General features: G+C 39.5%; 2 protein-coding genes across 3 annotated transcripts in view; one reads left to right on the top strand and one right to left on the bottom strand.

The window, feature by feature from the left end:
* Window positions 1-17,456, bottom strand: part of slc39a11 (solute carrier family 39, member 11) — a 157,837-nt gene extending 140,381 nt beyond the window's left edge. For both annotated transcript variants that reach the window (XM_084741242.1, XM_084741243.1), the window contains exons 1-3: window positions 17,415-17,456; window positions 14,799-14,916; window positions 12,763-12,801 (exon numbers count right to left, since the gene is read on the bottom strand). In XM_084741242.1, coding sequence (XP_084597368.1) covers window positions 12,763-12,801; window positions 14,799-14,906 — 147 coding nt within the window. In that variant the 5' untranslated portion in view covers window positions 14,907-14,916; window positions 17,415-17,456. The remainder of the gene's footprint in view (window positions 1-12,762; window positions 12,802-14,798; window positions 14,917-17,414) is intronic.
* A 6,924-nt stretch (window positions 17,457-24,380) lies between these two features.
* On the top strand, window positions 24,381-27,624 carry LOC146311678 (somatostatin receptor type 2). The gene has a single exon (XM_084741564.1). It carries the CDS (start codon window positions 24,860-24,862, stop codon window positions 25,889-25,891), a length of 1,032 nt encoding a protein of 343 aa, XP_084597690.1. The 5' UTR covers window positions 24,381-24,859; the 3' UTR covers window positions 25,892-27,624.
* The last annotated feature ends 372 nt before the right edge of the window (window positions 27,625-27,996 follow it).

The raw sequence follows: 27,996 nt of genomic DNA, 5'->3' as shown, positions 1-27,996 counted from the left end.
GAGTGGCTAGAACTGAGTGTTGCAAGGACCCAGCTGAGGTGGTCCAGGCATTTGATTAGGATCCCTCTTGGGTGCCTTCCTTTGGACGTTTTACAACTCGGAGGAGACCCAGGGGTAGACCAAGAACTTGCAGGAGTGATTACATATCCCCTCTGGCCTCGAAAGGCCTCGGGATTCCCCAGGAGGAGTTGGAAAGCGTTGCTGGACAGAGGGACGTCTGGAATACCCTGCTTAGCCTGTTTCCACCACGACGTGACCAACTCCTGATAAGGGGTTAGGTCAGAAGAAAATGGACAGAATGCTGCCTTGCTGAAAGTGGTGGATTGTTACAATTCATCCTGAAATTAACATGTTTTTACCAAACTTCATGGCAATTCATCCAGACGTTGTTGAGATATTTCACTCTAAATCTGGTGCTAAATGAATGTCAGAGAATCAAAGTCATTAGGATACATCCTCTGGTAACCATGAATATCTAACCTAATATAGTTGTTGAGATATATCAAACCAACATGGCCATTGCTAGTCTTCACTTCTTGCCCTGCAGAATAAAAGTTCACCATCTGAGCAGGCTGCTATCATTCCTGCTATTTCAAACATTCACACCTAAAAGTTGCCAAGTACAATCCCGCTGGCAAACAGACATCTCCCACAGTGCAACGAGGGATTAAATGTGTCTCTAAAAGAGCGTGCACAGAAGTGAATTGGTGGAAGGAGATTTTCCCCAACAATCACTGGTTCCAAGACCTTCATCCACAAGCTCACTTCTCTAACCTTTAGGCTATCAGTTGCCACCTAGCCTTCTGATTCATGCGCAAAAGTGCTAACCTGAAAGTAAAGAGTTGGACAGGGATTACAGAACAAATGTCATGAGAAGAGCAGTCTAACTGTCAGTCTCTCAAAGCTACGCTGCCATTCTCACAGCAATGTTCTGTTGCTGGCAGGGATATAAATTAAAGTTTAACATGACATACAGTATATCTATGAATACTAATGTGATCAGTGACATTCAGAGAATTTTCCAGCTGCAGCATCTAAAGCTTCAGGCTGGTATGCTGTAAAAAGCATACAGCCTGCAGCTCTCCATCAACCAAGGATAAAGTAATGTCTCGCAATTGACTTAGTGGCAAGGAAAGCAATATCTGAGGATGATGACAGGGACTATGTTTACATCATATCTGTCACATTTGTTGGTTTGCTTTTCCCTCATGTAAACACTGAATCCTGCGAGGAATTACCATGATTCACTTAGTTTGATTTGCACAAAGCAATGAAAAGAAATACAAATATCCTGCTTATTCACTCAGGAATAATACAAATATTTTATGCACAAATGGAGAAATCCCACAGTTTTATTTTATGCTTAGTAAACTAATACTGCACTGTTTGTAAGAGAGAAGTGTTTGGAATGTGGAACTGTTCACTAATACTGGACAGATAATACATTTTTCTGCCCTGGGTGCTTTCACACCTGAAAGTCTGAACCAAGGTCAGAACTAGGGTTTTTTTTTTCATTTATGACTCGGCACCAGTGACAGCCATTGACCCATTCTCATCAGAGTGATATGTCAGTAAAATTCACTGACCAGCTGCCATGTTGGTTTTTCTTCAGACTTGGCACGAATGTCCACGTGGACTCAACGATAAACTGATGGCATTTGGTGGTCAAAGTCACCAAGTTTGTGCCATTCTGAATGTGAATGTGATAACTCAAGAACGCCTAGAGGGAAGTTCATTACATCTGGCACAAACGCACACTTGGAATCAATGATGAACTGATGGGATTCACTGTCACTGTTTCATCAAATTCATCCCATTTTAATGAATGTGGTATCTTAGGAACACCTTGAGGTTTCCTCATTACATTTGGCACAAACGTTCACTTTGATTCAGGGATAAACTGATTTGAATTTTGGTGGTCAAAGGTCAAGGTCACTGTGACCTCACATCGACCCTTTTCTAATGAATGTGATATTTCAGGAACACCTCACTCTTTCATCATCTTGGAAAATAACTGAAAAGTGTCAGTAAGTGTTTTTCCAAATGACTTTTTGCCAGACCAAATGTAACTTCAACATTTGGTCCCCTCCTCTCCCCTTGTGCGACTGATTCTGTGGACAGCCTGCCAGAACTTCCAATAACTGGTCCCAAAGTCCAAGACCAAGACCACCTTTTTTGTTGGACTAAACTTCAGCTGTTTGGTCTGGAGTACATTCTGGAGCAGGTTTCACACCTGTTGTTTTGATTCAGATCAAACCAGAAAGTGTGGACCACAAGATAGTTGTGAAAGGGCCCTCAGTTTTACTTTATCCAAGTAATACATGAAAGAAAAGCAAAGACTAAATAGGAGGCTAAACGTAATAGCAATAAGCATCTCTAGCTCAACCATTTATACCTCACACAACACAATGCTTCATGCAAAACACACTGCACCTCCAGTGAATGTATACAAGCTTGTGCACATTAAAAAATGTCCCATCTCTGCTTCCTGCATTCCTTCTTCACCCTCACATCTCATTCAATGACAGCTTCTCCACCTATATGTCCTCAAAGCCGCTCCACTCACACTGCGATCTGACATTGTGTGGTGAATTCAATCCATTTAATGCAGCGAGGGGGGAAAAAAAGGTTTGAAATGCTATATAGGTGCCCAGAGAGGACGAGCAGAACCTTGGTAATTAAGTATATCCTTGTGAGACTGTGTTCATTCCAGTTCTTATGTTCAAACATAAATGAACCTCACCGTTCCACTTCGCTTGAAAATTTTAAATATTCTGTACACGACAGAACATGAATATGCAATAAAAGTATGGTGGTGTTCATATGTTCTGTAAATGTGCATGCATATGTGGGTGAAACACCGCATATCTTACTGTCATGGCTCATTTGCTGCTTTTGCAACCATAAACTGATAAACTCATTTAAATGTGATTAAAAGAAAGTAGCTATTCATTATTACATTCCCAATACATGCAATATTTATAATTTGTGTGCCGCTAAATCTATATACCAGACAGAAAAACCACACAGCACTCTTGTTATGCATTCCTGATTGCGGATGTCTACCCCCCATTCACCCAACACACAACATGCATCTGGCAGCAGCATGGCAACAGAACTGATGCCCACATGGATGGATGCCCGCACCTCTGCTACAGCTTCTCCAGGCTCGTTTTCGACCTCTGTGCACGGAATGTGAAAATCACAGAGGAAACGTTTGAAGATGATGTGGGCTGAATTCTGTGAAATACAACACCTTAAGAAAATCCCACACGGTTTAATTACATAAAATGCTCTTTACTGGCAAATCCCTCCTCCTTTACACTGGCTTTACAGCCGAGTTTCATGTGTTCCAGCACATGAGTTACATTATAAAAAATCTCTGTATCATCCATACGTGTGGGCATTTAACCAGCTGGAGTTGGAGAACAACATGCATTAGAGAAAGTTGTGGACTTTCTTTTGAGTAAATGGGCTGCCATGTTCACATTCTCATCAATTCTTCAGTACATCAAAGCAGACAGACTAAAGTTAACTGTATTTAATCTGCCAGCCACAGGTTACTGAGCCAATCTCCACATTACTTCAGTCTCAACTGTTTGAGTAATTGCTTTGTTTCTGGGTGAGAAAACTCTCAATCACCTGCTGTTTTATTTTCAGATTAAAGATCTTCCATTGATTTATTTTAGCAACAGCAGCACAAGTCTATAATGCATGCATAACATGGGACTACAATGGTAAGAGTGTAACCTATGATTTAAATAGTAAATCACATATATTATAAAAATGGGGGCAGCGTGAAAATAGTTCAAGCACTTGTGCCAACAGGTTCTATATTTATGAAGCAACTAAGAATCGTATCCACAGGAAATGTGTTTGACTAGCAGTAAGAAGACTACTCTCTGGAAGCAGGATGTTATCATTATGCACAACTGAGTGAGTCAACAATATCAACATTTAATGACACTTACTGGTGTCAAATAAAATGCAGTCATTCTTAAAGCTGGGTGACAGAGAAACCAACAGGAGTAAACTACATGTAGATTTTGACTGGAAAAATCTCACACCCTCGTTTCAGGCTGAGGTTGGGCAGTGTCTATCAAATTGGATATGATGCCAATTTATGTCCACAGCAAAGCATTGTGATGAATATTGTCGCTGGGTTTAAAAGCGTCGCCACATGTCTATAACTTAGCTGTGTTTAATACGAAAATAATAAACGGTATACAGCGATGTGATGCTCTTCCACATTTCAAAACTGGAACTTAGGCAAACACTCTATGGCAACTCCGAGGGGACACACTACCTCAAATACAGAGTGTCCTTTAAATCACGATGTTATAAAGGTGGAAGGCTTAGTGGTTGATGCCATCATCCGTCAGCCCAACCCTTCTTCAGGCCTCCCTCCAAAGACACTATGTGCTTGAGTACTGCTGGTGAATGAGTCCATCAAAGAGCATTAGGGTTATCGTTGGAGACTGCTGTTGTTATGATCATCCCCCACATATGACTATTTGTTATCATGTGAGCGAAACCACTGTACATATTTAGCTCAGATTCAACCATCTCCATAACAACTGAGCAAACTTCCCCCACCAATGAAAAGCAAAAGATACGACTGAAAACTCAAAAGAGAAAAGAAATAACAGCATCTTATGATAATGTCTTTTAATTAAACCGCTACAATGAGCCCTCAAGCTCAACTGATGAAAATGATGTTCACACAAATTCAGTATTTTTTTTTTTACTGAGGACTGTATTAATGTGCATTTATGTGCAGCTCTGGCACTGCTGTTGGTCTCCTCTCATAGTCTGTGCACATTTGTGCGTCATGTGGACTCAGGCCATCCAGCTACAACATGATAAATCATGCATGCATAAAAACTTACATGTGTTGAGACTGTAGTATTAATTAATTTAGTGTCTTCATTTATGCAATCCAACAATTGTATTTGCTTAACTCTAATGAGTGACAAGGAAAACACTCATTTTCTTTATAACGTAGCAGGGAAATAATTGAATATGTGTGGTATTATTATATTATTTTTCTCCCCATGTTTGCTTGGGTTTCCACTGGTTGCTCTAATTTCTCCCACCATAAAAAACCAGTACGTTAGGCACATTTTAAATTCTCCTGTTAGTGCCCTTGACCAGGGCCAGACCTTAGCACTGGAGTTGGTCCCCAGGCACTGCACGGTTGCTGCCTACTGCGCCCAATACTCTGCATTGTTTATGACTAACAAATGTGATTTACCATTTATCATTAGAGCTAACAAACATCTTACTGTTTTCAGCTTTTTTTCACCATGAATATTTCACATAAATTGTAAAAACGTATCTTCTGCAGATGTTTTGTGGATGGAGTGATGTGCTAAATCCCGGAGGAGACAGAATTACTATCCTAGGATGGTAATATGTCTAAATGGAGCAAATATGCATTTTTCTCAGAAATTTGCGCCAGTTACGATCCATTTACTGCTCAGAGACGGTTGACAATACCCCATTGCATTAAACCTCTTAGGCTAATTTAATCAAAAGATGCATTTGGAGAAAAAAAAAACTCAAACACTAAATCACTACAAGGATTTCCTTTGCATGTTGTGAGGGAAATCTCTTTAATCTCTGAGTGTTTTCCATTAGGTTTTTAAGTACGTAAGCATTTCTAGCAGGTCTTTAGCAACCACCTTCCTCAGAAAATTTAAAGGACCCATAACAATCTCTTGAAAGTGAAATGATCTGCGGAACATGAGACAATGGCTGAATTTATGGTGATCAAAGAGGAGAAGAAGAAACACATTTTTCGGGGCACAGAAAACCCAATGGACACAATCAGCAAAAGAAATAAAAAGAGTACAGATTTGACGTTAGCACAAGAAACTTTGTAGCTAACATCCTGTCGATGTCTGGCTGATTTATTGATTTGATTTTGATTGATTTATTAATCTGACAATCTAGACAGCAGATTTGTCACACCGATTTTGTCAATTACCTATTTAGGAAAAAAAGTCAAAATTGTATGACTTCAGCTTCTTAGACATGATTTTTTTTTGTTATTTTACTCCTGTATGACAGTAAACTGAATATCTTTAAAATTTTTCAAAATTTTCTGACACTTTAAAACAAACAACTATTAATCAATTAATCATGAAAATAATCGACCAATTAATTGACTATAAAAAAATATTTGTTAGTTGCATCGCTAAACTCATGAGCCTTTATGCAACACTCCTATGTGATCCCCTTAGCTTTGGGAAATACTTTGCTCAAGAGACAAACGGAATTTAAGGTGGTCTACGCATCCAGGAACAAGAACTATGGAATTTCTTTATTTGTTGATTATGGGGATTAAATTTCTGGAAGTCTGTTCAGAAACATCACTGATCTCTAACCATACAAAATACAGTGAACTGCTCTTTCTGCCTGACACCAGGACAGAAAACACCTACAGTAACACAAATCATTTACATTGGCTGGTATGCTTTTGAAGGAAACCCAATATCGGCCGGATTGCGTTCACTGGCAACAGCTTGTTCCAATGCAGCAGGTAGTGTGACGTTGTTACACAGCAGTGAAAACTTTTGAGACGATAAAAATGCTTGGACATGATGGTAGTACGTAAAAAAAACAGCTGGAGCTGCTTTCATAAACCGTCTGAGGAGGAATTACTGTAGTGAGCCCTGAAAAATGTTCCCGCAGAAAAAACTTAAAGAAACAGAGAACTGGGCTTAAATGGTGCCCATTAACGTCACTGCCAGTAACTGCTTCCTCTGACACGTTGGTCCAAGAATAGGCTAAGCAGTGCCATTATCTAAAACATTCCAAAAGAGGGCAGACTGAACAGACAGGGAGAAGATAGAGACATAGAAAAAAAAGAAATTATCACAAGCTTCTTTTCGTCTTTGGCTGACATTACAGCTGAGGGACGTTCTGTTCTGGATCACATGGACTGATCTGCTGTGACAAAGACTGAATAGCATGTCTTTGTGTGTGTGTGTGTGTCCATCTGTATCTAAAATCTGTGTATGAGTTTGCATGTGTTGGTTTCAGGGCGTGTGTGTGAGTTAGGGGGACAGCAGATGTAAAGCATGGGAACAGGATGGCATCTGAATCACTTGAGACGCAAAAAGCATGACACACGCAGGTCATGGAACACCCACCGAGCCTCACACACTAACACATACACACAAACACACACACACCATTTTTCATGTTGGACTTAAAAGTATTGTGCAGCAGGACCTGACCATGGCTCTCCTGCGGGGAAATATGTATTTTGTGGCAGAGGTTCAACGCGAGGGCGCACTGTGCTGCAGTGTGAACACGTAATGTGTGAAACATGGCATCATGACTGTGCAAATACATATGAAAACATGTGCAATTTTAACACAAAATGGAATGAGTGCATGCTAGCAACCAGGTCTCAGATCAGCTGTGACCAAGGCTTTATTACGTCTTTGGTGACGATTTGCTTTCTCTCACACTTCCTAATCTATTGTTCATCGTATTGTCACCTCAAAATTTTTACCTGCAGTAACATATGACACTGTACTATATACTACAAATCATTAAAAAAAAAATAGTGTCCAGACTGCCTTAAAATTTTGAGTTGAATTAAACTTGACAGTAGTTCAGTTGTTTTGTGAAAACATGCTCAATAAGTTAAGATATTAAGTTAAACCAACAACATTTCAGTCACACTGATGAACATAAACTAATTAGATTTCCTTTTACATTTTTCTGTTTGACAAGTCAGTTCTTTGTGTCACACTTTTAACTTTCAAACAATGCATGCTGGGAAATCTGCTAATATGCCTATCATGTTTCTTTACAAACTTAATTTAATGAGCTGATTGAACTCTGTACAATACATTCATTCAACTTGTCATTTCAAGTCAAAAGATTGAAGTTAAAAAAACTCATGAGTATAAGTTCTGAAGTGTTCTGAAAAAAAAATACTAGATATTATAAGTATAATTACCTTGAATTAATAAAACATGTATATTTGTGTTGATTCAACTAAATTCCTGTATGATTTTTACAGTGTGTCCAATGTCATTACAACAACTTCAGAAAAAAATGCCATCAGAAAATAAGTAATGAACAGCCATAATAGACTCTTGTGCTGTGTTAAATTATGCAAATGAATACAACATGTTCAAATAGTACCGAGAAGTGAAAGTCTTCTGAATTTGAAACTGTTAGATGTGTAGTAAGATAATCTAACTTGTGAGCACTTGTTTCAAAGATTTATCATGCTGTCAAACATTTTGAAGAACTCATTAGGTTATTATTAATATTTACTGAAGAGGGATTTCCATTTCTGACAGGCGTTTGTAAACAACATTTGTGATTTCCTCTGTGCATTCTGAATGACTAATCGACATGTGCTGAACTGAGAGAAGTCATTTTAGTCATCCAGGGCTCCAGAAGTGACAGTCCTAATTTATCAACAGCATTAATGGACTGGAAGTTGAAGCAAGGTTAAGTTAGGCTGTCAAAAAAAATTAAGGAATCGGCCATTTTTCACCACCACGTTTAAAATTATACAATATCTGTTAATTATAAGGGTATTGTTTATTTATACTATTATTGTATCAAAGTTAACAATTCTCATGTCCTACTTCTAAAGCTTGGATAAATGTAAAATTCTCCTTGTTCAATCATCAGTCAGACTTCGGCCAGTTGTTGTGTGATCTGATCATGTGTTTGTCTCATTTTAGGGTGTTGTTAATCAATTATTCATGGTGTATTGTCTCAGGTGTTTTTTGTAATCTGACTCAAGCGTTAGAAGTTGGAGCACTTCTAAGGCTTGGATAAATGTGAAATTCTCCACGGTTCAATCATCAGCGAGACGTGTCTGATCCATCTGTTTGTCTAATTCTAGGGCTTTTTAATCAATTATTGATGGTGTATTGTCTCAGATATTTGTGATTTTCACTCTTTTGTGATTGGGTTTGGCACCTCATGGCTCCATTGTTGTGTAAAGACGTTGTTGACTGACAAAGGTCTATGACCAAATAATTCAGATTAATTCAAAAACGATGGCATGCCTTTTTTTCACAACATTGAAACAACAAGGCGGAATTAAATTTGTTCCTCTGGTTCATACCTGACTGGGTGCTTCTCAAAAACAAAGGCAGCTGGGCCTTCTGCCAAACCAAACCAGGCAGAGTTAAAAATAATTAAAATTGATGGCCATTGTTAAATGATCCAGGAGACTCCTCTATTTTTATGTTGAAGATCAGTGTCAATAGCAATAAAAGAAACCTGTAAAATGTGAATTTTCATTTCGGAAAAACAGTCATGGAACCAACTTTTCATCCAGAAAAGCTTCTTAAGTACAGCACCATATGTAGGAGTGGGATCAACCATACCTCATCTATCAATAAATGATTCAGAGCAACAATTTGTCAATGAATCGTTTAGTTGTCAATTACTAAATGAGACTATTTAGGGATTACTGTATTGTATCACTGATACAGGCAAAGTAATGTGAAAAACATTCCACAGCCTTGTTTCCCATCATGCTTGCTGGACTGAGTGCTTTGTTAAATTTGCCATTTTCAGTCAAAAAATGCTGTGTGTTACGTCTTGTCTGTGTTTGCGTCTGTTCAGAACATTGTGGTTTATTTCCATAATATGTTATTTTATTTTATTCTCCACAACCCTTGGGGATCCTGTGCCCTAGGTTGAGCAACACTCCACTTTGACAGTAAACTGAATATCTTAGGGTTGTAGACAAAACAAAATGTTTGAGGACGTCATCTTAAGCTTTTCCACTATTTTCTGACACATCACTGTAACTCCTCAGAGACTCCTAGTTAGACGATTTTGGACCAAGGTAAAAGCTTGTCAGATTGTTCACTGTGGTATTGTATGTATGCACAGTGAGAAAAACATTATGGAGCAAACAAGCAGAAAAATGAGGTTTAAAGAATGATATAAAAGGCATGTCTGCTACTGCTGAACATTAGGACTGAAAATAGTACCATCTCTTGGTAACATTACCTTCCTCGGTATCTGCCTCCTTTCTTTAAACTGGCTCTAACTATCTGTTCGACCTTGTTTCACCGTCCATCTGCAGCCAAAAAGCGAAGCAATCCCAAGACTGGTCAGGACATTCTTTGAAGAAAGGCATAAAGGGAGAGCCGATCTGCTCCCCTCCTGTTTCCATCTCCACTCAACCCCCACAGGTGTATTTTTTCTCAGAAAGTGATACGGCTGAATAGCTGAATTTGTCCAATATAAAAGCCACATGGAGCAGCAATCTTGCCACTTGGCGCAGCCAGATCTCAGAGGTACTACATCAGTGAGCGCAGAGGACTGCTGTTTACAGTCTGCACTCAAGAAGCAGAAAATTGCGTAAATCAGCTACTTCCAGCGGCAGCACATAGCCTCTCTCCATCCATATATCCTACATACCTACATGTGTTTTTTATTACCAATTTCTCCACAAATAGGTACACACACACACACAGCAAAACAAACTGGTGCCAAGGTAGAGCAATCAGAAATCAGAAAATGTACATGTACCACTCCTGTATTTGTGCATTCTGCTATGCCGCAAGCAACTAATAACTTAACATCTACAGGATTATCAAGATCAGAAACTTACATATAATATTCAGGGAACAGTATGAAAAATTGAGTTTCTTATTAAAATAAATCACTGGAAAAGCATGTTATGGCAACAAGAGGCTGTAAAATTGGAAGGACTGCCAATTTGTATCAATAATTCATAATATTCATGCTGAGTGGCTAAGTTAATCAAAAATATATTTCAAAAAGATATGCTACTCGCTAAATTGAAATAAAGTGCAGCGAGAGTTTGACAGAAGAACGCCTCAGCTCTTCTCTGACTAATGTCATTTGAATGTATACGAGCATCAGCATGGCCGGGGAAGTAATTGAAAAGCTGCTGAGACAGAAATAGAGAGATAACTAAGATAAGGGCTTGATTGAGATTAGATCCATCTCTTCTGCAGTTCTCTTTCTTAAGGAGGCGTGAACGATCTCTCATCATGTGGTTCATCATTAGTCTCATCAACTCACTTATCTGGGTCTGTGATTATCGACAAACTCAGAATTACTGTGAGGAATCGCAATTAAAGTTTCAACGTCCATTTCACGCGGTTATTTATGTAGCTGACATGGAAGAGATAAACACTCCCTGAAAATGAACGTTATCATTTAGCAATGCTTAGAACTGTAAAAATCTAATTAGATTTTGTAGACTTCTCACTGGTGCACATTAGAAAGGGCAGATCTACTGTATATCTTAAAGCTGCGAGAAAATTCAATCTTGTGGTGTATGAAAATTATGTGACTGTATTGCAAATGAAGTATTAATTTAAAAAAAAGCGAAGTCGCATCAGTTTACATCCACGTCCACATTATAATGTGTACTGAAGACTTTCAAGGACTTTAAAACAGGGCATCCAGTGTATTTTTTGGGAAAATTGAAGTTATCACTGTATTAACATGTATCACTCCAGTTGTTACACTTAGAGATTATTAAATGTCATCGCTTCATCATTTTATCCCAGTAGATAATTGTGTGAAATTTTGTGTAATCATTCTTGAGTTGTTCTAATCAGTTCATCCTTCAAGTGGATGTTTTTATCACGCAGGAAAATGGCATGGACGAACTGAAAACCTGAAAACATGATGATGGTGTGGAGGCATAAACACTTAAGTTACCTGTAGACAGAGGACGTTTCTTTTGTGTTTTTTTAAAGAGCTTACACCAGCACTGTGCCTTTCACTTTCCAGCTGGGACACTTGACTAAGAAATTTGTTGTATCAGTGATTTGAATATAAACAAGCCTTGATGGTCTGCCCTCCATCCACAGAATCAGCACAGAATCAGTCACAAGAGAATTTGATTAAAGTGGTATTCCGGATGCTGGTGGGAGCTACAGAGCCTTTTAGCGTCTTTCAGCTAATTGTTTTTTGCTTTACAGCCTGCAGCTTTGCTGTTTTGCTTCACTCCTGCTGCTCTCATAAGCTTTGTTTCCAGAATCTGCAGGCAGATATTTCCAGCAAAAAAAAAAAAGAAAAAGCTTTTGATAAACCCCACTGTTTTGCTACTGACTAAAGCACCAAACAGCAGACAATCAATGCTGGTTTAAAGAAGCTCATTGTTTTTTGAAATCTAATGAGTTAAGTTTAATAGTCACCTGTACTCCTCACCTAACAAAAAATGTGTGGATGTCCTATTATTTCCCTCTTCTGCAAATTTGTGACAAGTTGAAACAGCCACGCAACTCCCAGAAGAAGAATCCCAGAAGAGATAAAGCACAAGATAACTTTCATAAGTTTAAAAAACTTTTAAAAGTGATTTCTCTATTTTAATAAGCATCACTCTGAGAGTTCACACTTCTGTGTCAGTTACGATTTGCCAGTGATTTCTCACTCTTAGACACTTGATATATATTGGCCATGAACTGTTTCCCCCTCCAGAAATAGAAAAAGTATAATTGTAAGAGTCAGATAGTGGGGTTAGGGGATGGATTTTCTATTACAGCAAAGTACCTCTTTAGACATGATAAGGCCAAGAATTCCTCCAGGGGAACACTTATCTCAGACTATTATGAATTAATGTGGCATCTGGAATTGTTTGTCTGCCTCTGGAGGAGGCTCAGCCTGCCGCAGTGAAACTCCCAAAATCCCATCACATCGCAGCAGCATCCTATCTGTGCTGTATTTTCGTGTGCGAGTGAGTGAGTGAGTGTGGTTCAGTTCAAAAGAAGTCAAACTCACCCCAGCTGCGAAGCCTAAACTTCCATCTAAGATGCGTTTCTGAAAAGGACAGACCAGACAAGAGAGAATGAAAACCTCATACTGATGACATAAATGGCTAAAATGCAATATGCCCCTGGATTCACCACAAAGAAGCAAAAACCATTCTGTCAATAGACCGGCTTCATGTGATGTACTGTCAAACTGTCTCTAGCAGTTATTTTGGCAGTCCTCAGCTTTTGGCAACAGCAGCTGAATGGCTAACGACACTTCAAACATGTCCTATCATAAATAACATATGGTTAATTTGTGTTCTCTTTTCATCTAGAAGCAGATTTTTTTTATCATTGATATATCTGATCAATTTTGTGCTTGGATTTTCACTTGAAGCTGTGCTAGAACAGCTTGTCCACACAGGAGGTGTTTTAGCCCAAAGCTTCAAATTCATTTTCCTCTGCTTTTATGCACATAACTGCGGTGATTGTGTGTTGGACTTGTGTGCGCTGCCAAAACCAGGTGACCTACACTCAGTACTCAGCACAGACGGAGCTACTCTGCTAAGGTGCCGCTTTTGCTTTGTGGGCCACGGAGACATTATATAACATGAGGAACATCCACGTTTAAAAAAATGTTCGGGAGGCTTATTTACTTTCTTGTCAAGAGTGAGATAAGAAGATGGAAGCCACTCTTATGTCTAAAGCTGCAATGATTAAACAATTATTAAATTAATCGCCAACTATTTTGATAATTGATTAACTGGTTTGAGTCATTTTTTAGGAAAGAAATCAAAATTCTCTGATTTCAGCTTCTTAAATGTGTCTATTCTTTGGTTATTTTAATCCTCTCTTACAGTAAACTCAATATCTTTGGGTTGTGAGTAAAACAAGACGTTTGAGGATGTCTTGAGGATGACATTTTTCACCATTTTCTGACATTTTAAAACAAACAACTATCAAATTGATTAATCAAGAATATAACTGACCCATTAATCCAGTATGGAAATAATCATTAGTTGCAGCCTTGCTTGTGTCTGTTCTTCAAATATGATGATATAGTCAGGAAAAAGTTAGTTTAATTTAGCATAAAGATAAAAAAGTAGGGAAAACAGCAAGCTTCACTCTACAAGCACCTCAAGAGCTTGAAAAAAGTGATAGAATTTAGGCTATGTGGTGACAGTTTCTTTTCTGTCTGTCTTTCTGATCGTGAGTCTACACGGGGTCTTTTATTTTGAAAATTAACTGGATTCTCCCTGCCTTTTTTGTGTCTGACTTCCTGCCTGTTCGATCTGCTCTGTGCTAACTGTCGCAGCATCCATCACCCATCAAAAATAGAGCGGAGAGCCGCTTCTGGGACATGCAGCAGCGCTGCTGGTGAAATCACAAGCATCGTGTAGAATGGTTGCAATTAGCTCTGGTTGAAGTGGTGTTCTTTTGTAGTTTTTGTTTTTTTAAAAGTAAATTCCCAGATTTATGTTGTGCATGCCATAAATCATTTCCAAGGATACAAACATATGGGGAAGGAAAAAAAAGCAACAGCATAATATCATATACCCATGTGATGAAAGCCTGGGCTATATGCTTAAATAATTGGGAATTTTTAAAGCTACTATAAGAAATTTCATATTGTGTTGATTTTGTCAACAGAAGTTGTAGTGTATATATAGTCAAAAATAAAACTGTCTTATTAAATATCTCATCCTGCTTCTTTTTAATGGGATAATGTGCTATTCACTGTAACTTTATCTGGGATTTCAAGGAGAATTCAACTTGGTGGCAGCCATTAAGGACAACTACATAGAAATAGCCAGTCTTCTCACTGATGCTCTTGTTTGTTCATGTAGGTCATATAGAGGCATCAGTATTAAATTGAGACTGTTTACAGTTGGGAGACATACTCATGGATCTAGCTGCTTCACCAGAAAAACTTGCCGAGGACAGCATCATACGTAGGAGTTGGATCAAATCGGTTAAAACGTCCTTGTAGTGCATTTAAACAAACAAAACACAGTGTGTCAACCAGTGAGATTTAGAGGTGTTGGTTCTGGGTTCATACACTACCTGGCGGCTGGAGAAGACAAACACCAGGGCTGCCCCAGCAGCAGTCAGACCCCACGTGAACAGAGTCCCCAGCAGGGCCTGGGTCATAGGGCTGTAGCCTTCCAGCATGGTGCCAGACCTGGACAAACAACACTCATACACTTATCCCATGGCACAGTCACATTAAAGTGAAAAAAGTAGCACATCATATGTTGTTCTTGTCTTTGCAGAAAGACTTAAGACTGGAGAAAAACTGAATGGGCAGACTGGAATAAATGTCCTCTTCCTAGATACTACAGCAACACTTTGAGGAAGCTTTTATCTTTGATGCCCAAAGAAAGACAAGAATGACAAGAGAACAAACAACAGATCTAAAGAAACAGGAGTAAATGTACTTATTCTGACTCATGTGCCTTTAAGCCCTCACATTACGAGTCTGACAAACACCCGCTGTGTTTGTTTCAGCACACAACAGAGCAAATAAGAGTCAAATCCTGTTTGCTCAGCTTATGGGAGAAGTTTGTCTGCAGGCCTTTCTGCCAGAACATCTCCCACGTGTGTTTGCTCAGGAGTATTCATATCCTGGACTCTTTCATTTGCATGTGTTGCCAAACCTGTTGGGATTTGGTCCATTGCTTCTCAATTAGTCCAAAATATATTCATGAGTCATGTTTCTCAAGCAGCGTACAGTGCTGTGAATACAATGATTTGTCATTCATACTGCAAAACACTTGGGAAATTATTTAAAGCTACTACAAGAAATTTTTAACTGGTTGTAAAATAGCCTGTAGAGATGCCTGCCTTCTCCTGAATATAATGGGACTACATGGCACTCGGCCCGTGGTGCTCAAAGTGCCAAAAACATACATTTGAAAGACTCAGCAGCAGTGTCTCTTTCCAAAAATCATCACCCAGTAACTCAAAATAATCAACAGACCTTGTTGAGAACAGTCTCATATGGAAACTAGTATTGTCAAAAATATCAATATATTGATAAATATTGATACTGAATATTTGAAATGCTTTTAATACTCAGTTTTCTCCAGTACCAGCTGCACTTTCTCACTCTTTCTGCGAGCTGACACACAATGCTACGGTGCCCACATCATCCTTCCTCCTCTCACTTACTCACAGTGCTGTCTTCTTTTCATCACTTGTCTCATTTTCTCTATTAATTACCATGTTATACCCTTGTTATTTTTATCTTTTAATAATAGTCAAAATTGTCAATGTTGAGTTAATTTTTCCCGATGGTATCAAAATTGGTATCAAATATCGTACAGTATCGAAATTAGAAATTCCAGGAGTGTGACAACATTTCTCTCTGGTATAAAGAAAATAGTTCCTACATGAAACTGTTCACAACAAGGTCTAAAGATTATTTTGAGTGACTAGGTCATGATTTCTGGAAAGAGTCATTGCTGTTGAGGTTTTTTTTTTTACATATATTTTTTGGCGCTTTGCAGACCACAAGGTGAGTGCCATTTAGTTTCATTATACTTGAAAGAAAGCAGACATCTCTACAGCCGATATCTCCAAAACTCAGCACCTCACACCAAAAAAAATCTAGCTGGATAAATAGAAAACTACAGGTAAGGGGAAAAGTGTGTATTTTTTTTTAATCTGGGGGTGAATTGTCACTCTCAGAAAATAGATCAAACATACACAAAATGCATATAAAAAAGAAAATTCTAAAAAATACAAACAATTTGCATTATGTTCTGTGAAAAAAAATGCACAACATATCACCAATACCAATATAGCCCAATACTGCTGTGCTATATCAATCCCATCATATCAAAGACCAGTATATCTGTCTGACTCTACCTCACATTTGCTAATAGCTACCATTAGCTTCTGGTCATACCAGACCAACTAAGACTGTAGCAGCAATAAACCTGTGAGTATTAATTACAGTCTTAAAGCTTAAATTCAGCTTTTCATTTGAAGGAAGAAGAAAGTGTTACTGCTTCTGTCAAGTTACATATTCTCACTTTAAAGTAGCTTAAACTGGCACTTTTTCACATCCATATGCAGTAAATAAATATCTGTGTTGTGACTACTGAAAATATTTAAATATTTATATGTAATATGCAGCCTAAGCTGTAGGAAATTGCTATCCTGTGATCATCTAATGACACTCACATCGGTGCATAAATAAAATAACATCCAATGCGAATATTTACCACACAGTTGCAATGTAAGGTACATTTATAATGCAGTGACGACTGACATCTCCATATGGTAAATGTGACTCACACAAATTGATAATCATCTCATGAATTCAGAATCAGCTGAGATGTATCTTTATTCATTGCCGTCAAAGCACGCTGCATAAACTGCTGTAATGAGGCTGCTGTGATGTGTGCTATAACCGGTCTTGGTGTAACTGAGTTACAAACACAAACACAGATACACAATGTAACATGTAAAAAGGTAACTGACATGAATAAACTGTCAAAGAGCCTACCGGCAAAATCTTTTCCTCGCTCTGTAATATAGAATAATTCACACTTATGTTTCACTCAAACTCTATTTCTGGTATTAAGACACGACATACATTCATTCGGCTAAGTTTAATTTAGCCATAAATTAAAGTTATTGGTCATTTCTGGCGCGAGTTGCAGGATTACTCACTTCTTTCCAGCAGCACTTCGACTCCTCTGTATTTACTTCCTACTTCCCGGTACACGTGTCTATGACAGTTAAAGCCCCGCCTCTCCTCGCATCCTATTGGTCAATCACTGTGACAGCGGCAGCAGCGGAGGCGACTTCATTCATTTAAAAAATATGATGAAAAACGTCCATCAGGGAATTTGAAAAGCTGAGATATATAGGAAACACTTGATGATATTTAAATGCAAGAGCATCTCATCAGTCATATCTCATCTGAATCTAATCTGAAATTAGATTTGTTTTAAATCTGTGAGGATCTAATAACAATATATAAAAGAGCAGGCGGTGTCATATTTATGCACACATGCACCCTTCTAAGAGACCTGTGGGAGAGTGGTGCGTGTGTGTATGTTGTGGGCTGTAACTAGTCACACTTACAAGTAGGTGATTTACTTGAATTTTTCCATTTGACACCACTACAATTTTATTTTTACTCCTGTACAGGCTACATTTATCTGACAGATATACTGTGTCCTTTACAAATTAAGAATCTACCTACAATGATCAGTTTATAAAATGTGTTGCATTTTTGTGGATTAAACTACCCCAGATACAATTAGCATCACCATGACTAATTATGATGTTACATCACTAATCACACATTAATGAATCAGTAATAAATGAAAGTTGTAACACTGTACACCATAGAGCTATTCGATCCTTTTTGGGAGTCCACAAATTCACTTGTAAATGTTTTTCATGTATAAAGAAAACTGGTTGGATGATATATGGTATAAACCAAAGTTACTGTGTCATAAAGAATTTCTATGATGTAGAACCTTGTGTGAAGTGTAATTTAAACAAAGGACAAAGATCGTTATGTGCACAGTTACGTTCAGGAACATTACCACTGGCCTTAGAGCCCAGCAGGCTTAATGCCACTCCAGAGGAGGACAGACTCTGTTTGTTGTGTGAGCTCGGTGAAATTGAGAATGAGGTTCACTTTTTGTTTTGCCGTCCTGCCTGTGAGGACTTAAGGGATGTACTTTTCACTAAAATGTCTTCTGTCTATGCTGATTTCCTTTGGTTGGATGAGTATGCGAAACTTGAGTTGCGCTTTAGAAAAGGGACCTTTTTTGTGTCAGTTTTTATTTTTCAAGCCTGGGAGAGAAGGCAGAATATTCTGTTTAAGACTGACCTATGAAATGAACTGTAATTTTGGAATGAAAGGAAAATGTTTCTGCAGTGTTTTATAAACCCATGAGGTACTTTTTGTGCATGGCGTGAAAATAAAAAGATTCAATCAATCATGTTGTTGATAAGACAATAATTGCTTTCAAGTAAGTAACATGTTAAAGAGTTGTAATGGACTGTTTTTACATTATGGTAGCACTAGTTTTACTTTAAGGACTAGTGTGCAGGATTTAGTGGCATCTAGTGGTGAGCTTGCAGATTGTGACCACATTGTCTCAAACTGCTTTCATATAATAAGACATTTGCTCTTGGTTATATACATCATACATTTCAGAGGCAAAGTGCAACAATCCAGCCATGTCTGCCTGGCATTAGCATTGGATTTAGCCATGGATTTCACCATGCATTACTTTTCCTGGCTAGATTGTGGTGTGTTTTTAATGATGGGTTATAAAGTTTGGGGGACTCTGATTCTCACTTCTGACTATGTCGTCACATGCAGCTGTTATCTCATTGGTTGCTCTTAGAAAGGTCAGCGGCAACCAAGGTCAAAGTTGATTGAATCTGAACTTAAAGTGTAGCACTTAGCAGCAAATCCAAGTGATGCATCATACCAAGGGCAGTGCTGCAGCCTAGTTGGATGCCACCACTCTCCCTAGAGGAAAACAATGGCACAACCAGCACAGAGCAGTTTTACCCCTTAGCATGCTTGTGCACCTTCACTCCCCCCTGGCACAAATATAGGAGAATGTATGACAGTTAGGGAAACTTATAGAGCCAGTGTCTGATTTGTCCTTTCTGGGCTACTGTAGAAACATGGCAGTGCAACATGGTAGTCTCCATGAAAGAGGACCCACAGTACATATATACAGCAGTACACATGGCGAACAATGTCTTTATGAAAAAATTTAAATTCTGGGGTCAGAGACATGGCTGGATAGCTAGATAATTATTCATACCGACAAATTATATTTACTGTGTGGCAGCTGTACTTAGTGTTATTGACTTAGCTTTCTGGCTCACAGCTGAGCTGAAGGCTTCTGTGAGCTGAGCGGACTAGAAATATCTCTCAGCGCCAAGTTATGTCTAAGGTTCATCCTATTTACTGCAGTATTGAACAACATTAACATTTCATAATGACTTTATGGGATGGTAAATATTGTTCCAAGTATTCGTCAAGCCCTCAGCCGTGACCACAGAAATAAAACTTATGGTGAAAAACTTGAGATTCAGCCTCCACTTCATGCATTAATTCCTTGCCGGGAATTATCCCTCACATGTTATGTTCCCTTTCAGCCATATTTTGCCAATAAATCCCCATAAATTTTACACACCTGACCTTTAAGTGAAATAGACTGAGGGTTTGTTGGGGGGGTACACGTGTGTGTGCATGTGTGGATTTTTTTGCTGTGTTTTTGACAAGAAACAGATTCGGGGGATGTTGCTGGGGAATTTTCTCTTCCCTGTGGAAATTTCCAGGATTGCTGCTCTCATTCACCTCTCGGCAGAAATTCCTCGGAATGTTGACCTTTGACCCATAGACAAATCATCAAGAACTGATTCCACTTTTCCGCTAAGCATTAAATTTCCTGTTCCCAAGAAGAGTTTTTATATAACCCTTGACGTAAAAAGTTTCCTGTAAAGCCCTATAGCAAAAACTCTGCATCACTGATGGTTATATGAATTAATACAGGTATAATCATTTCAATATACCATCCAAATACTGATAAACAATGAAATAAAATATTGTAAGTATTAGAGGATACTGCTGAAACATTTGTCTTTGAATCCACAATTAGTAACCTAAATCAAATTACTTGTTTGAATTAATTACTATTTTCTCCCGTCATTTGTGATTCTCTGTGTAGTTTCTGTGAGTAGAAAGGCAGAAAAACTTAAATTAAATGCAAACAGTAGTAATAATGTATATTATATATTATATAATTCTTATTTCAGAGGATAAACTGGTCTTTCTGCCTTTTCTTCGACGGATTTAGGTCCCTGCAAGATTACCGAACGAGTGTGCATGATGGCAGCTTGAGAAAGAACCTCTTTGATTCTGAGGAACGTTTAATACTGATGTTTACCTCTGATGTGTTAGACCCCTGCTGTTTTATGCTAATACAACCTCAAAACAGCTGCTGTGAAAATATCCTAACAATGTGGCATCACCCTGCATGTTTTTGAACAGTTTTGCATGATAACTACAGGAATACACCAGCAAAGAAAAATTCACCAACAATGGTCAAGTGCCTCTCACTGTTTTCTTTTTAACAGTTTGATTCTTTCTTTTTTTTTTTGTCTTTTTTTTTTTTTTTGCTTGTTTGTTTGTTTTGTTTTCATGGCTTAAAAATCATAGCTGAAAGCACTAATCATAAAGGAATACAGCAGTTAATATGCCACTCTGGATACAATAAATCAATTTGCTGGTGCATTTAGATTACAACTATTAATGAAACACAGATGTGGCAACGCATTTGGGATTACTGTTCAACTAACATTCCCCTTAAATATGTTACATTTCTGTGTTGAAATCGCAGGGGGCTACATTTGTATTACTCACAAGTGACTCTGGGTTTGTACACAGTGTTGCTGGGAAACTAAAATGAAAATAAGCTGATACCCAGAAACAATAAACAAGATAATAAGACATGTGGAGTTTACAGATTTCTTATGTGGCTTCCTCTCAAGTATGCTAAAAGCATGTGGTGCCGCATGTCATTTCATATGCAACATCTTTTACTGAAAATGCCCTCTTATGAAACAATTTTGTCGAAGCTACAATAACACTCCTGGTTCATATTTCACTGAACTGATTATATTATTGCATGCAAGCTGCAGATGGCCTCTGCATTTGATTTAGGGCTTCTTTTTTTTTATTCACGCTGTGTTGATCTGTCAGTTGGTCTACCACTTTGGTCCAGACAGAAATAGCTCAAAAACTATCAGATGGATTGCCATGGAATTTGGTACAGACATTCATTATACCAAACAGAAGACAGACGTTAACGATCCCCTGACATTTCCTGTAAGGCCTGCCTCAGTTTGACATCAGTGATTTAAAGTGAAACATCTTGACAGCTATTGACTGCCACGAAACAGATATTCAAGGTCTCTTGAGGATAAGTTCTAATGACTTTGGTAATCCTTGGACTAGAGCCACCAGCAGATCAAAAATTTCACTTATTCAGCGAAAAGCTTTTCAGCTACCCGATGGACTGGCACATGATTTTGTACAATCATTCCTGGTCCTCAGATGATGGGTCCTTACCTAACTGATGTTGTGTGACATTTTCCTCTAGCACCAACATGGCATATCTCCTGAGGTCAAAAATTAGGTCAAAATTTTGAAAACCAATAGCATGCTACAGGGACAAGAGTTTTTTGTAGGCCAACCAAGAAGTTAGCATCGCACTGCTTCCCTCATCAAAGCCTGCAGCCACAAAAAATTATTCTGTGGCCACAAAATATTCCATCCTGGTGGCCCCCTGTGGCCATCAAGTTTCACCACCATACTGTGAGCTTTTGGCAACATGTTACAGTTCCACATACATCCCGATTCTGTCTAGCCTTTTAGTTCAACATTTTACGAAAACAGCGGTACTTGGAGCCAGCTATCTAATGATATGTCTGGACTACTGAGGTATGGTTTTACTGAGTGTACTAAAACTGCTACTGCAATCCTGACAAAAGAATCAGAAGAACAAAAAAACTATGTAGGGAAAATAAATGAAGAGTTTTCTGAGTTGTGGTGACATTTGTTTTGCTAAAATTCAACGTTGGAACCTTTTTATTAGCTGCTTCTACCATCATTGTTAGTGACTGATAAAAAAAAATTATGGAGTGTGGGGAGAGAACTTTACTCAGTTTCTGAAAATGTTTGAACAACTGTGTTTTATTTTCATACAAGTTTACACTTGGGCCACCAAACATGTACTTTGGCCACCAGATTTAGGCCTTGGTAAAATTAGCATCTATTACTGAAGGTAATCTTCACAAACAAACAACACTTTTATGTTTCTGAAACAAAATGTTCAAGAATAAATCGGAGGTGCTAATATGCTAACTAATTTCCAGGATTTGGACTCCTTCCTGTGCATGCTATACTTTGCCTAAGCCTAAGTTGTTGTGGTAAGTGCCAATTAACAAGTATTAGCATACAAACACGCAAAACTAAGACGATGAATGTGGTAAACATCATACGTGCTAAACATAATCATGTTAGCTTTGTCACTGTGAGCATATCAGCATGCTGATTTTAGGAGTAAGGCAAAGCACCACTGTTAATCTGTGCAAGACAAAAATAAGCTTGTGACTGTAACAAGTGAACACTAGAGAGAACTACAAAGTTAAAAGCCGCAGCTGTCTGGAGGTGGAAGTCAAAATCTTTACTTGTGACCCCACAATGATCGTGTAATTGGAGAAAAATAATACCTGAAATCAGATTACTTGAAGCTTATTTTCTGATTAATAGTGAAGCGGGCCTTAGCCTTGAGTTTAGCCTTGAGTGTAAGAGACATCATCTGTTTGATTCCACGTCTTGCCAACAGCTCTGCAGCACGTGGATATAGATGCCAGCATGTCTGTCTGAATACTGCTGTAAAAAACTGCCCGTGAAATACGAAGCTGTCAAACGTCTCCAAATTTAGCACCATGAAACACAGTGTTTCCAGTGATGTTTTTTACAGGGAGGGCTGGAGTTGCGGCTGAGGGGTGGTCTTCATCGTATGAAGTGCCGGTCTCAAGGGGGCAGTTAAGCCACTACCTAATCAGGAGTTTAGACTACAAAGGCATTTTTTCTAGGTAATTGGAACCAGTTAAAAGCCAGAGTGAAGGTATGTCTTGAGAAATCTCTGAGGAAATCTGTGGCATCTGATGAATGAACTCTCAGATAAGGCATTAAGGGTCTTTGAAATTAGATAAAATAACTAGATGAAGGCTGAATCGATGTGACAAATTGACTAGTTTTGATTGAGCTTGCAGTGTGGATGGTGGGTGGCAGAAAACGCTGGAGGTTTTCAAGGGGATGTTCCCGGGGTATTCGAGCTATGCGTGTCAGAATGGCAACAGGACGGAGGTCATCGCTCATCCAGGGTCTTTAATCTTCACCACCTTTCCCACCCACCCACCCGCTTTCCAATCTACCCGTCTCTCCTCTCTTTTTCCACTCCGCTCTTTCACCTCTTCCTTTTCTGATAGATGGAGCAAGAAAAAACAAGGTGGATAGGTTGGAGGAGGATTGAAGGAAGGAAGGAAAGAAGGAGTCAAAGAAGCAAAAACAGCATCCCATGTCAAATGTCAAAAAACAAAAGCCCTGAAAAAACAGACAGCAGATTTCACTTTCCTGGTGGCAGATTTACTCTGTCTGGGTTGTAAAGGTGGGTGGCCTGAGAGATTGTGTTATTATCTGTGTGTGTGTGTGTGTGTGTGTGTGTTTAGGTTTAGTTGTATGACCCCCCACTGAACTGTGAAGGAGCACTGGAGGAGAGGAGCAGAGGAGTGTGGTGAGACAAAATGGATGGGGGTGGAAGGGGAGGGTGAAGTAAACAGAAGTGAAGAGAAAAGAGAAGAGGGAGAGGAGAAGTTATGAAAACAAAAGTATTGTAGCAGATGGGGCCAGGATTTACCTTGGAAACAGGCATTACAGCAGAGGAACCGGGGGAGCGTTGAGGCGGGGCATGAGCCAAGCTGGAGTTCATCACAACCTCTGGAGACTGATGAACAAGGGGAGGAGTGGAGAGGGGGGGTCCAACACACACAGCAGCGGACACACTCCTCACACACTGTGGGGGGAAGATATATAAACGGGCTCCCAGGGAGAAAGAGCGGTCAGGCGAGCGTCCGAGTGGCCGTCCTGCTCCCTGTTTCCACCGCTTTGTGTCACTGAGTGTGTTTACTCGAGTGTGTGTGTGCGTATGAGAGTGTGTGAAAGTGCACCTGGGCATCTGAGAGAGGCGTGCTGTCTCCACCACAAAGGAATAAAGTCTGACAGGTTGTTTTTTTTCCCTCAAAAGATAAAAGGAAGTAACGATTGACTGGATGGGGGGAGTTGACGAGTTGCTGAAGCCTGGCTGTTCTTGAACCTGAAAACGGTGTTTGATTTTCAGGTTTTTCGGTTGAGTTGTTTACTCCTCTCCCTCTGAGTCCTTTTAACTTCCACCACGGGGAGTCAAGAGGTGACTCCTGAACAGCTTGCCTTGGAATTTGAACAGAAGCAGAGACTTTCTGAGTGTAATTTTGTATTTTTATCCCTTTTTCTGATCAGTTGTTTGATGCACCAAGGCAGAATGGACCCCTCAGTTTTATCAGATATAGACTACAATCAGACCTATGTGGATGAGCATTTTTACTTGGAGGACATTGATGGCTTTGGCATCACCATGGCGATACTCTACTTGGTGGTTTGCATCCTGGGACTAGCTGGGAACTCCCTCGTCATTTTTGCCATTTTGAAATTGGACAAAATGTCATCCTCCACAACGGTGTACATCTTCAACCTGGCCCTGGCTGATGGACTCTTCATGGTTGGTCTTCCCTTCATCGCGAGCCAGAACTTCCAGAATCACTGGATGTTTGGCGACCTGGCATGCAAAGTGGTCATGGTGCTGGATGGCATCAACCAGTTCACCAGTGTCTTCTGTCTGACAGTGATGAGCATCGACCGTTACATGGCGCTGGCTGACCCGCTACGGTTCGCCCGTTGGAGGACGCCCCGCTGTGCCAAGATTGTTTCTGCATTCTTGTGGCTGTTCTCGCTCCTCACCATCCTTCCCATGGCACTTCACTTCTCAGCTGAACGAGGCCTGTGCATACCAGACCTAGTTTCGAATGCATGGTGGCTTGGCATCTTGTCTTATACCTTCGTCATGGGGTTCGCTTTGCCATTTACCATCATGACAGCCTCCTACGTGGCGCTGCTGCTCACCCTGAGGTCCCAGCGGCTCAGAACAACAACGCCAAACCACGAGAGCCAGCGGCTGGAGCGACAGGTCACCAAGATGGTGATCGCAGTGGTGGTTGTGTTTGGGATGTGCTGGCTGCCGTTTTACACCTTCAACTTCTGCTCACTGTATCAAAGCGGCATGGTCCTGACCTTCGCCAGAGCTTTTGAGTTCGTGGTCCTGCTGTCGTACTCATGGAGCTGCGCTAACCCCATCCTCTATGCCTGCCTCTCCGACACTTTCAGGAGATACTTCTGCACCCTCCTCTGTCCTGCTGCCAAGTCATCCCCCAGCATGCAGTGCAATACAGAACGGTATGACTTAAATGACACAGTTGTGCCAGATGTGACCATTCCGGCATAGATGGAAGACGGAAAACTGGCTGACCATCCATGATGCACTGCATGATACTTTTCAACTTATTTGATATTATTTACTCATTTGTTGGTCTGTATATATGTGATCAAATCTGAATTTGTTGTTGTTGTTTGTTTTTATTTCTCCACTTAAAGCTGCTATAAGCAACTCTGGAGAAAGATCACTGATTGCTGAGTCTTATTCCCAAGTCATCAAATACCAACACTCGTCGGGTCGGGGGTTTGGATCGAACCACCAATACAAAGCACTGGTAGACTCAACGATCAACTTTCTTTCTCCACAGTTTCTTGTAACAGCTTTAACTTGAAATGTATTGAAGGTACATTATTAGCCTGGACATATTTTCTTTGACTTTTCTTGTCCTAGGTGATTAGATTTGCTGTCACTCTGACTACACATTGACTTGTATGTTTATAAGGCATGACTTGTGGTCATCACTGTCTTAAATGTTTGATCAGGGGTTCACAGAGATTGGGGTTTTTAACAACTGCAGCACCAACTGTCTAACCATATTTTGTAAACTACTCATGAAATGAAGTCTATTATGTACATGGACATGAATTTCCCTTTTTTTTGTGACACAACTTTCAAACAAATGTATTATGCACTGTCTTTCTCATTCTGCAGTCAAGTTAGCAATAACAAATTTGCAACATTAAGTTACACTTTGAAAATCAAGTTCTTGGATAGATTTTGAACACCAAAACAACTGCAAGGTTTATGGGTTAAAATAACTATTTCCTTAAATAACACTGATAACACTTCACAGGAGAACCAAACCCTGGTCTCCTGTGTTTGACCCACCAATCCACCTCAACATTGACCTTAATGCTCTTTATGCTATATTCATCCTTATTTCTTTGAAAGAGATCCTGACTGTCAAGAAAAATATTTGCAAAACATCCGTAAATCAGTATACTACATTACGTGACTGTTTCAAGAACTGCAGCAATGCTGGGCTGTTAGTACCGCCTGTGATTCTTTCTGCCCAGCTGGAAAGTTTACACTCTTTTCCCAACAGAACTGAAAAAGGCTTTGTGCATTCCAATTCCTGAGTTTCTCTGACAGAGTAAGAAAAGCCAAAAAAGAAGAAAAACAGCATAATTCAATTTCACTCCCCCCACACTCTCAATATTTGACAATTCCCGTCTTGATGCAATACAGGCCCACCCCCCTGCTCTGTCTGACTCAAACCTGTTGTATAATTTGTCTCCTAATAACTCCAGCCACTGAGGCGACCTGCTCTTCTGCATCTCTTGTTGTACTGCAATTCACCAGAACTAATGAAATGAGGCACAAGAGGGATGAAGTGTGGACAGGTGGAGTGTAAACAGAATAACATGGGTCACATGCCTGTGGCCAAACACCAGCACAAAGACACACACACACACACACACACACACACACACACACACACACACACACACACACACACACACACACACAGAGCTGTTCCACTCCCGCAGCTGGATTATGTCCTAGTGGCTTTGAGTGGAGATGTGTCAGATGAGTGTGTGTGTGTGTTTGTGCCTGGGTGGCCATGTGCATGCACCTGTACACATGCATGCTGGGAACCTTGTGTGCCGCAGGCTTACTGTGGTATTCTGCTTGATCCTGACTTGCTTAAGAGGATTTCCAAAAGATACTTTTAAGGAAATGAACAGGATAAAATGTGAACACATTTATTCACTTTATTTGCTGAAGTTATTCCTGTGAAGTGAGTGAAAAACCTTCCAGCACTTGTCTTCTGTTACAGTTAGTGTCTTAATCTCTTTCTAAATTGCTCTAAAATTAATTTTGGCACTTCAGCGTGTTGGGTTTTTTTTTTGTTTCTGCTCCTAGCTGAAAGTCCTGGGTTTAGCCTGATGAAAATGCTTTTTGACGCCGTGATGGAAGTGTTCTCATGAAGTCACACAGAGGCATGTAATCCATCAATTTCAGCCAAAACTTGAAAATTACTTGAATAGAAGTACACTCTTAGAAATGAAGGTACTAACTAAAACATTAAAGGGTGCTTTGGCTTGGCCCCTTAGGATAACTTTTCTTTTTCCCATTAGAACAGTTTCACCCACAACCCTTTCTGGAGGTTC

The sequence above is a fragment of the Lutjanus erythropterus genome, chromosome 17 (assembly GCF_056507025.1).
Source record: "Lutjanus erythropterus isolate fLutEry1 chromosome 17, fLutEry1.hap2, whole genome shotgun sequence".
Taxonomy (NCBI): Eukaryota; Metazoa; Chordata; class Actinopteri; order Lutjaniformes; family Lutjanidae; genus Lutjanus; species Lutjanus erythropterus.
Note: the sequence above shows the minus strand (reverse complement) of the source record. Positions and strands in the feature narration are given on the sequence as shown.